The following is a 12,322-nucleotide window of genomic DNA, read 5'->3' on the forward strand; positions in this document are numbered from 1 at the left end:
ACTTTTTCTTCAATTAGACAAAGAGTTTTATTGTAGATGTCCTCATTAAAATCTGCTTCTGGATTGTTAACTTCTTGCCTGTATCTGTGAAGAATGTCTTCAGATATTACATCACGAAAAGCCATCCAGATCTCAAGAGGATTTCTTGGCTCACAGGCTGTTAAAATTATCACAAATAGGCTTCGCAAATTAGAAGGTGATTGAGTGGCACTTGCCTCTCCTACTGCTTGATGCAAGTGATGGTCAATTTCTAGAAGGCCTCGAGCAAGGCACGCTGCTCTGTATGTTTCAAACACCTGACCATTGTATGCTCGCAAATTTTGAAATGAAGTTGGACCAGCAACCTCATTGAGCAACAGGCGTAAGAAATAACACTCCCCTGCTTTTGGACTAATCGTGTAGATTCTCCCAATGCATGGTGCCTTCCATACATCATCATTTTCAGTACCTTCAACTTGTACCCCACGCATTCTTCTCATCCATTTCTTTGTCGATTTGTTCCAAGTGTAAAACTCAGGGACTTCTACGTATTTGAGACCCCTTGCAAAGTCATCCTCATGGCAGAGTTGAAAAAATGCTGTCAAAGTTGTGGCAGGCGGTGGACCTTGGGCTCGTTCCAGAGCAGTATCAGCTGAGAACATGACACGCTGCCCATTTTCAAGATGAACAGAAAGTTGTACAATTGGGGGGAAATGTTCATGGATGGGATGTTCCAATATCCTCCAGGCTGCCTCTGAACTGCCGACATACCTTGCATTCTGGAACTGCTGGATCTCATCCACAATGTGACTTTGTACTTGGCCTTGTTGGTTAGCTGCTCCATCAGTTCTTTGTAGTTCAAACACTGCTTGATCACATCCTTTATTCACGTATTTGAGGACATATTTGATGCTTTGGATCGAGCTGCAAATTTCTACGTTAATGTGAGCGTTGAACTGCTGAAGGAGGACCTTGTTGTAAGGAACAATCCACTGGTTTGTTATTTCTTGATTAACATACCGACCATTTCTCTTCATCCTTATTGTACCAGTCTGGCCTCCATCTTCTGGTTTTCTTCGCCTGTACTTGGGGTAAGAGTCTTGGCCTTGCTTGGTACACTGAAGAAATTCTTTTGGGTATTTTTTGGAACATTTGTTGTCAATCATACATGGACAATTTGGATTAAATGGTCCACAAGGTCCATGCACCATATGTGCCATCAGTCCTCTTTTTTGATATTCAATACTGTACAGGAAAGCCCTCAACCTGCCAAATCCTCCCTTTTTAATAAATTCAAGTAACTTTTTTAGCTTCTGCCTGAAAACCCTGGCAACAATATCTGGACGATCCTGAGGGTCTTGCCCTTGAAGACAATTTTCTGTAATTTCTGTCCACTTTGGATTTGTTGTGAACATGATGAAGAGGTCGGCTCGGCCCATTCGCCGAACATATGCCATGGCATCACTTTGACGCTCAAACATGTATCGAGGGCCTCCTGTATAAGTTGCCGGAAGTACAACTCGTTGACCAAACTGTTCTGGATTCCCATCCTCCCTAAGAATTGAATCTCTCAAGTTGCTATAATTGTCAGCTCTCAGGGTCTGTTGCTCACGCCTCAGGAACTGTAAACGTTCTGTTTCAATCTTGCAGTACACATCCACCAGCCATTGTTGAAATAGCCTTCGGTACCAGAGAAAATAGTTTCCAGGCCGAGTCATTAAATGGTACGAATAAAATTGCTGTTGGGTAACTTTTCGCCCATTGGATGCCTTCATGTAGATGTTGTAAGATGGAGAACCATAGGGGTACATTAACGGGTACATTAAAGTATCGTAGAGGGGATGTAGTTCGGAGATCCATTTTAATGTATCATTTCTAAAACGCAAGACAATATCCCGGTTAGCTGTTGGTTCATTCTCCATTAATATTCCAATCTCATACGTTGTTGTTGAAGCATTGAATCGCCGTGGATGCTCTTCTTGCAGCCTTCGGTCTTCCCTTATGACAACTTTATGTTCTACCAAGTGTTCTTCTTCAATCCTCTCCTTTGTTGTTTTCAGCTGACAAATAAAGCTGTTGTTCTCATGTAAAAATTCAGTCAGACTTTGGAGAATGTCTCTATTGAGTCTACTGTCACGTCCCCGATTATGTAGTTCCTCTTCCAGACTATCCAAGAAGTAGACTTGAATAAATTTTGCTGTTTCATCTTCAGGTGGTAAAAGACTCCCAATCTGGTGGCAAACCTGGCCTCGAATTCTAAAAGAAGGATTCCACCCATGTACTGCCGCAATTTTGTGACCAAATGATGTCATTGCAAAACAATTGTTATAACTGCGTAGATTTTGCAGAAAATCTTTAGAGATGGGACCATTGCCGGAGAGCAAATCTTGAAGCAACTGAGGCAGTGGTGGAAAGCTATCAAGTACAACTTTGCCAGAAGAACAACAACAACCAGGGGTTTCTCCTTTAAATTTTACAGCTGAGCAATGTTGACATACTTTGTCCATTTTTCCTATATCAGCTGTAGTGAGAGAGTCATTTTTGTTGTAGAGCAATCCTTTTCTATTGCAGTGTTCTATTTCATGGTGTCTCAAAGCAGTCATTCGTTGTCTAGCTGCCTCGTTTTCTGTCAATTGCTGGGGCAAAGTCATACTCTCTCTCCATGCAGCCTCTCGTTGTTGCCCTTGGTATAGGCGAAAGCTTCGTTGGGTTTCCGATTCATTCTGATGTCGTTGAGCCACTCTCAACTCACCTTGTGTACGTCTACTTACCTCATATAATTCATTCGATCGTAATATTGCTTCTCTTTCCAGTGCATATCTTTGCCTTTCTTGAATTTCATCTTGTGATGAATTTAACCGCCTTACAGCATGTCTAGTTCTGTCAGCTTCACGTTGGGTTTCTCTTTCCAAATCTGACAGTCTTGCTCTCCTTTCTCTTTGACGTATCCTGTTAAGTTCTAGACGTCTTTCTCTATCTGAATTGTTTTCATTGGAGCGAATTGCAGCAACTCTTTCTTCCTCACTTTCGTTTCTACTTCGTTTGGGTGGCATAATTTCGGTTTTAAACGGAATTGTTTAACGATATTAATGATTGTAAATTAATTAAGCGTAAAGGAAATGTATACTAACTGAAATGGACGAACTATAAATAATATTTCTGAATAGTACAATTATAAACAATTATGCCTCCCCACGGGACAGAGTTAGACACCAGGGTCGTTTTTTAACGTGGAGAAAAGGTACAAAAATAAAAATTGTCTCAGTCGTGAAGGATTTCTCCTCCACCGAAAGAGAACAAGAAAATGAAGTGCAGCATCTGAAGAGCAGATACTACACTTTGATCTTGACCAAAAGGAATGAATAAAAGCGACCTACGTGTGACTCATTACTTCCGGGTGTAAACGTCACAGTCTAAAAGTAATAATTAAAAAAAAAAAGTAAATGTAAAATAAATGTAATACCAACTTAGGTTAACTAAGTAAACAGTACAATTAAAACAGTTCTATTAAAACAAATAATTACTAAGATCTAGGTAATTGTTAGTCTCATTGTTATGGTTTTAAAGAAAAAAATGTGTAAAAAAAAGTTCTGCTTTTGTGAGTACGTGTATTTCTTTTAAATTACATAACCTTTTTATTTTATTATTTATATCTCTTTTAAATTTATATATTTTGTTAGTAAACTGGAAGAAATTCAGTTGAATAAAACCTTGTTCGTGTTCTTTACGTTAAACTCATATCTTTATAAAGGTGCCGGGAAAACTCGTCCCGGGAAAACTCGTCTCGGGAAAACTCGTCTCGGGAAAACTCGTCTCGGGAAAACTCGTCTCGGGAAAACTCGTCTCCGGAAAACTCGTCTCGGGAAAACTCGTCCCCTTTCGCTAGGTAGGAAAACTGGTCCCTTATTGAATAAATATCGATTGAAAACACATTTTATGATCGTTCTTGAAGGAGATATTGTTTTTTAAAATAAACTATAGCCCCCCCCCATAATATTTAAAAAAAAATATTTTTACTTGTTTAATGTTTTTTTTTGTGTTTTTAATAAAAGCGTTTATTATGTTCATAAACGAGACCGCATATTTTTTTTTATATTAATATAAAAAGAATTTACGGGTTTGTATTAGTGTACACATAGATTCGAAAAAGTGTTCAAAAAACAAATATATAACAAATAAATGTTATCAAAGGCAAGATAAGTTACTTTTCTACCTAACTGGATATATTTTTTGTGTTTTTATTCAGTGTAACATGTTTATTCAGCTCGAAAAACATGCAATGTTTACCGATGTATTGGAAAATTCAAAATGGCAGCCGACTGTCTCTCGGAGAGGGTACGTTTCGGAAAAGGTATTATAAATAATAAACTAGACAAAATACTGTTAGAAATTCGCTCAATATATGTTACCGTGACATAAGTTGACATGTATTCGGTTGTTTTCTAACAGTATTTTGTCTAGTTTATTATTTATAATACCTTTTCCCAAACGTACCCTCTCTGAGAGACAGTCGGCTGCCATTTTGAATTTTCCAATACATCGGTAAACATTGCATGTTTTTCGAGCTGAATAAGCATGTTACACTGAATAAAAACACAAAAAATATATCCAGTTAGGTAGAAAAGTAACTTATCTTGCCTTTGGTGACATTTATTTGTTATATATTTGTTTTTTGACAACTTTTTCGAATCTATGTGTACAGTAATACAAACCCGAATTTACTTATATACTGTTGTTTATAAAAGGGTAAAATCGATTTTTCTACTTCGCCGACTATGTTATTTATTTATTTGGAATCGTTTATTTGGCGAAGAAAAAAAAACAGAAAACAAACAAAAAACATGTCGGTCGAGTGTTACGGGAGAACGAGAAATAATGCTTAGGGGGTCTTGATAATCGCTAAAAAATAGAAAATTAAAGAAATTACTGAGGGAGATTTGGGTTTTAAAAGAAAATAATAAATTTTAATATTTTTTAAAATATAATTTAGAGAGAGAGGGGGGGATAAAACCTATATCTCCCTTTGAAAAGCAACCAACAAAAAATGAAATTAAAAAGATTCTTGATAAACGGTAGCGGAGTTTTCAATAAAATTGATTAATAAATTTATTTAGTGATTACTTTCTCTCTTAATGATTGATTTTAGAATTTTGAAGTAAAAATTAAAAAAATTAAAAATGAGTTAACAAGAGATTGTTAACACATGGCATCTCTCGCGTCAAAAAATATTTCGCTTTTAATTTATTAGTTAATTTTTGCAAAATTTGACAGGACGACAATAAATGTTGATAATTGATAAAATCATAATTTTAAATAACGCATGAGTGCATTTGGTATGACAGAAAACAAAAACATAACAACAAAAAACTATCTAAATTAAAAAACAAAACCAAAAGCGTAACGAAGAATCGAATCGCTCCCTGTTTTTTAATTTTTGGGTTTTGTTTTTTTTATTGTTTTTATGACTCCAAAAAACATTCGTTAAAATAAGAACAAAAAAAAAATTGTAATTAACTTTGTATGAACATAATAAACGCTTTAAAATAAGTTAAACCACTAAGAACTTAGCCAGTTAGGTAGAAAACGGACACTTAGAAAATCGATTTTATTTAAAAAAAAAAAAAAAAAAAAAAAAAACATTAAACAAGTAAAAATATTTTTTTAAAAATATTATGGGGGGGGGGCTATAGTTTATTTTAAAAAACAATATCTCCTTCAAGAACGATCATAAAATGTGTTTTCAATCGATATTTATTCAATTAGGGACCAGTTTTCCTACCTAGCGAAAGGGGACGAGTTTTCCGGAGACGAGTTTTCCGGAGACGAGTTTTCCGGAGACGAGTTTTCCGGAGACGAGTTTTCCCGGGACGAGTTTTCCTAAATTCCTTTATAAAAGGTTCATCCGGTTTAAAGAAAGCACTAAGTTTAAATAAGACTGGAAATAACTAATTCAATATATAAATAGAAAAATGAAATAAATATAAGCTTTAAGTCTTAAGATAGTAATAATCAAAATGTAATAAATTATTTGTAGTTCAAATCTATGATAAACAGGCTTTCGAAATAGGCTCGACCAGAAAGATTAAATTGGAACGAAATTATAATCTCCGTGCCATTTTCAAAACAACCCCACAAAAGTAACGGTATCCCTGCAGTTGGTTAAAATGACAACGTTGGTTGTAAGAAAAATGTAAAAGAAAATGCGCTTATCTGTTTATTTTGACCTGTTTTATTTAATTAAAAAAAAATTGGCTATAACTGGAAGAGAGCGTTATGTTTTGGGGGTTGTTTAAAAAATAGAATGGAAATAAAGTTAGTTCCGTTTTAATTGTCTTTAATTGCGGCAAGCGCTAACAAAATCGAAAAATCACTGTTTACATTCGAAATGTTAACTTTTATAGGTTTACAGGTGACAAGGCTGGGGGTGTTTAATACAATTATTTTACTAAATTGATTTTTTTCATTTAAAAATAAAATTATTTCTTTTTTAATAAAGTTTTATTTTAAAATATTTGTTTTTGTTTATTTATATACAATTACGATAGTTGAATTGTATTCTTTCAATTATATTGGCAAGTAAAATATAAAAGATTAAAACGGAACGAAATTGAAATTTCCATTACATTTTCAATACAATCCCAAAACATAAAGCTTTGCTCGCCAATGAATTGTTTTGATAATATACGTAAAGTGAAATAAATCGAATATAAAATTAAATGAAAATATATTAAATAATTAAATATTAAATAGACTTTGTAAATAGTACAGTTGAAATGATTAGAATATTTCCAATACGTAATAAGGTCGAGGTAATTAGTTAAAGAGATTTAATATAATGTGATATGCAAATGAGCATAAGTCATTCGATATGGGGGTGGTTTGTAGACTAGTATATAAACAAATTAGACATAGATTCTTATGTCTCCTATAACAGAAACATCCTAAAATGGGTTCTAATGTTTCTCTACCAGGAGAGATCTACCCTCTTACCTCCTTTATATTTCGTTGATGATGGAGAGCTGTACACACAGACAGAAACACACGAACCCTATTACTTTATAAAAATATAGAAGTTTGAATGTCCATCACATATTTCAGAGGAACATTATTTTTCAAAATGGCTTCCTGAAACCTATCTTTTTCTACAAAAAAAATCTGATGAATGCATATAAAACCGTTTAAACCCGTTTTGGTCATTCAAACATATCTGTAATGGAAACAATGAAAATAAATATTAAACCGAGTATATAAAAAATAACAATAAAAAAATAACGACTCTCTTATTAAAATCAAAGCTGGCATAAATATCATAAAAGACAATTGCAACTACTCTTTGGATTTTTTTCGGATTTATGTAATCATTCTCATATTCTTTTTATTTTTGTCTAAAGTTAATGAGTTCTTATTCTTCTGATGAATCAGGGCGGAAAATATTCAAAAATTGATATAATAATTATATGATTTTTTTCTGCACTATGAAATAGTTGCTGTCAAGAATTGAACATTTTAACATTTGAAAAAATAAACGATAAAATGGACAACATTTTGGAATTTGGAATATAGACTCTTTGTCATATATATAATTAGAGTTTCAATAAAATTTTCTATTCAAATATACATATTAATAACGTAAAATTCATTTAAATAGCTCGATAGTGCAATACTAGAGCTATACATATTAATTTTTTACTAATTTATTCTTCACTTGAAACCTACACTCTTTTAAGTTCATCCAAATAAGTTCTGTTTATTGACCGTATAAACAAACAATTGCTTTGGCCTATACTGATACATATATTTATATAGTTCTCTGTATATGTGTTTTTATTTTTATTTCAGCACGGGCACTCATTAGTGCTGAAAATAAAACAAACAAAAAGTTACCTCCTCCACTCATATATGTATATGTTAAAAAGAACTCCATTTGTGTGTGTGTGTGTGTGTGTGTGTGTGTGTGTGTGTGTGTGTGTGTGTGTGTGTGTGTGTGTGTGTATTTATCATGTCTGTGTGTTCCCTATAGAAAGAAAGCTTAGAGAATTTACATAAAATCTAAAACAGTATTCTTATGTAAAATTTACCAGTATAAACAATAGAAGTGTTCCCAAAATGTATAAAGAGATAGAGTTCTCTTTCAGTGAGGACTCATTTTCAAATGAACCTACTAGTCTAAGCCAGGTAAGGAGCAAAAATACAATACATGCAAGTGCAGTAGTCTCTCAAATTAGACATGAATTAAGTAAATTTGATTTGTATTGTTCACACGAATAAATGAAAAGGAAAACCTTTTTTTATTATTACAAAGTTATACATGTTTTCTTTTTTTGAGGAATCTTGTACAAACTACCAGCAATCAACAAATACTTAACTTAAACCATGAAACCACAACACCAGCAGCACTTTGTATGTTCTGGGCCAAACATCCCCAACTTTATATGCAATGGCTGAGCCTTGCTGCTTTTGGTATCAGAGGTAAAATCTGCAATCTTGTAGATTAACAAATAGCTGCGACCAATGAGGAAAACTTCACGCAAACCAGACAATGCGGAGGCATGATCTTCGTGAGCTGTATGCAGAATCTGGTGCGTTTAATGGTAGCAGTAGTAGCAAATCATAGTAACAAAAACAAATTAATTTGAAAAACTAGAGAGCCTTTCAGATTCTATCATTATTCTTCTTAATAAAGGGCCACCCTACATATGCACACATGTACAGCAACATTGAGCCTGATCAGTACCAAATGGGTGACCATTTAGGAATACCAGGTGCTATATGTAGGGGGATGTTGACACCTTCATGCAAAAACGGCAAACACCAAATGTCGTCATTTCCACTGACAAGGATGTACAAGCGACTGGGGACCTCATGTGAATTTGATATTCCCATGAAACTTCCTCCTGATTCAATCTGCCTATGGTGAATGCTGCTTCGGTACAGTTCGGTATATATGCACACACGCACACACACACACACACACACACACACACACACACACACACAGCAAGCAGGTGCTGATTTAAAAAAAAAAAATAAAATAAACAGTTATTATCCGGTTATGAGAAAGAGTTTAATTGTTTCTTTATTCTCCCTGACAAACTCACAGTCAGCCTTTATAAAAGCGGTTTATATAAGAATATCTTTTTTCTTCTTTTTTTTTTCTTTTTTTTTTTTTTCAAACAAACTTGCTCTAGACAAGGCATGAAGCCATTTGATGTAAGGAGATAAAAAAAAAAATACCACTGCAATAATAAATGTTGTGTGGATAGATTCCAACCCAGAAAAGAATTCTTTTCACTTTGCCAGAAACATTGATCATGAAGCAAGAACTAAAGAACAAAAAAAGGGGAGCAGGAGTTACAAGACTACCGAACATAAACCCAAGCTCCACTCTCTCCTCTCCTTATCTGTAAAGGTATCAACATTTGATTGCTTAAATAGTGTTAAAAATGATATTTTCTTCATATAAGTTTAGAATAATCAGAGGAAACATTAGAGATATGTTTAAGGATATGATGTCACAGGCAGGAAGTTTGAAATGAGATGTGGTAAATATAAGAACATTTTTGTCTTTGGCAAGTGAACAAATAGGAATTGGTCGCCCATTTCAGAGCTCTGTATTTGTTGACCTCTCTGGAGAAATGATTGATGGGACTGCCTATTTTTGTTTGAATGAATGTCATCATTTGGTTACCAAAGAGATGCGTTATTAAATTTCAAATTTTCTCGTTCCCATTTACCTTTTAAACATTTTTCTTTCTATCAAGTAAAGGTGTATACCATGCCGGAATATCTACAACTCCGATTCGGAAGAAGGCGAATCCAGATCTGCATGGCATTCTTGACACTTATGGTCTACATTTTTACCAAAATTTCTGTGAGTATTTCATTTTTTATTCTATTATTTCATTATTTTTAAGGGTCCTCGTTTTAGCCCAGCAGCAACAATCAGCAGCAGCTGCCATGCTTTTGTCTTTCATGTAAAACAAAAATGCTGCAGTGCATGCCTGATCTATGAGGTGCCTCCCAGACATTTTTCATATAGGCACTTTTATTGATAGTACACATATAAAATTCTAGTCCCCTTCGAAGTAATCTCCTCTGGCTACAATGCATTTGTTGCACTGTTCCAACAACTTCTAAAAGGCCCCATGAAAGTCCCTTTATGTGAGCATGTCAATCATCACAACCACTTTCATCTCCTCAATTGTTTCATTACGACAGCCTCTAAGGTTTTTCCTTGAGTATAGGGAATAACCAAAAAGTGACAAAGAGCAAGGTCTGGACTGTAGGGAGGGTGAGGAACTGTCTTGATGCCCATTTTGATCAAAGGATGAACTTGATGGACTGGTGCATTCACGCAAATCTTCCACATCTCCAGTTCCCTGCGAATAATTGTGTGTACAGTTTTCCCACCAACATCAATCTGTGCACTTATTATCTCTAAAGACATACACGACAGACCTTATCTATGAAATTATTTAACTGGAAATGTTTTCTCAATCATTAAATCATTTCTCTTTGATAGGTTCATAAGAGTAGTAGTCGATGGACAAAAATCAGAGGCCTGCAGTATTAATGCTGGAGTCCCTCAAGGGTCAATCCTGAGCCCAACTCTCTTCTTGATCTACATCAATGACCTCCCTAAACACATACTTAAATCATTCGTTGACATCTATGCTGATGATATCTACGGCAACACATCAAAGGCTGTAAATGACAAAGTTCTCTCTGATTCTCTCTCCTCTGATCTCGAGCACGTGGTTCAGTGAGGGAAGACGTGGCTGGTTACCTTTAATGCATCTAAAACCAAACTCCTATCCTTACATCATCAACGCTCTGATCCCCATCTGGCATCAATTGAAATGGATGGCTCTCATCTAGGAGAACCCCCGTGTTTTGACAAGCTTCTGGGTTTGACCTTTGCTCCTGATCTGAAATGGAACACGTACATCAAGTCTGTTGCCAAGGTTGCTGGAAAGATGGTGGGATCCTTCTACCACTCCAGAAGATATCTCACTACTGATGCAATTCTTTATCTATATAAAAGCCAAGTACATCCAAGGATGGAATACTGTTGCCATATCTGGACAGGAGCTGCTAAAAGCAGCCTATCCTGCCTTGACAGAGTACAAAATAGACTTCGTGGCTTAGTGGGGAATGCCCTTTTCTCTACCTTGCAACCTCTCTCCCACAGAAGAGACGTTGTGAGCTTATCCTTGTTTTATCGTTATTTCCATGGCAGGTGCTCGTCTGAACTCCAATCTCTGGTCCCCCCTCGCCAATCTTTCACGAAAAACACCCGTCTAGCCGAATCCACTGTGAAAAATTTCCCCCACTCTTTATCTGTGGCTAAATCAAAACGTGTATTCCATGAACAAAGCTTCTTTCTTAGAACTGTGGAACTCTGTTCCGTCTGCCTGCTTCCCACCTTACTACAACTTGGATTTCTTCAAGTCCAACGTTAACAAATTCCTAATGAACCGCCCCCTTAAGTAAACACTTCATTAAATCTTCACACTAACGTACTGTACTTGCAATAACCCTTATCCCTGAGTGGCTTCCGGGCCTTGATACGTGGTGACCAACGTGTAAAAAAAAAGTATGAAATCTGCATAAATGAAAATATCATATTTAAGCGTATTTTACGACTAATCAATACTAGTTGTCTTATATATTCTTGTATTTTTTGTTTCCGTTTATAGGCTGATATCTACGCAGGAGCCCTGTTCATCGAACAAGCATTGGATTGGGATCTCTACCTCTCCCTGCTGCTCGTCCTTGGAATGGCTTCAATATTTACAATAACTGGTAAGTATAAAATCATCCCTTAGTTGCCATTATTCCAGTTCCACTATCACTCAGAGTTAGGGCAGTACCTGTCAGTGTTCCATCTATGGGTTGTGTCGGTTGGCACTACCTCTATTTGGGTTTAACTGGCTTCCTCCAAAGGAGGAAGTTTCATGGAAATATGAAATTCACAAGTGGTCCCCAGTCGCATGTATATCTCTGTTAGGGAAGATGACGACGTTAGGTTTTTGCAACTCTTGCAGGGAGGTGTTGACGTCCTCCTACATACAGTGCCTGGAATTCCCAAATTGGTCACCCATTTTAGTAATAACCAGGCTCAACGTTGCTTAACTTCGGTGATCTGACGGGAATCGGTGTGTCAACGTGATTATGCCATACTATGATTATGCCATCTATGGGTTGAATAGAATCTGTTTACAAACCATTTATATTTATATAAAGTTATGTATGCGTATATGTCCAAATATTTTTTCCTTTTTTTTTTTCTTTTTTCTTTGGTATCCAAAATATTAAACCGACAAATTTTTTTAAATTTTAA

General features: G+C 35.4%; 1 protein-coding gene across 2 annotated transcripts in view; it reads left to right on the forward strand.

Moving 5' to 3' along the window:
• LOC145286188 (sodium/glucose cotransporter 4-like) overlaps positions 1–12,322 on the forward strand; it is a 115,057-nt gene that overhangs the window by 60,770 nt on the left and 41,965 nt on the right. The window contains exons 5-6 of one of the 2 annotated variants that reach the window (XM_080134980.1): positions 9,746–9,850; positions 11,679–11,784. In XM_080134980.1, coding sequence (XP_079991106.1) covers positions 9,746–9,850; positions 11,679–11,784 — 211 coding nt within the window. Of the gene's footprint in view, positions 1–9,740; positions 9,851–11,678; positions 11,785–12,322 lie in introns of both variants that reach the window. The other variant, XM_080134981.1, reaches the window with a different exon arrangement.

The sequence above is a fragment of the Euprymna scolopes genome, chromosome 10, assembly GCF_053919585.1.
Source record: "Euprymna scolopes isolate OS-2025 chromosome 10, ASM5391958v1, whole genome shotgun sequence".
Classification (NCBI taxonomy): Eukaryota; Metazoa; Mollusca; class Cephalopoda; order Sepiida; family Sepiolidae; genus Euprymna; species Euprymna scolopes.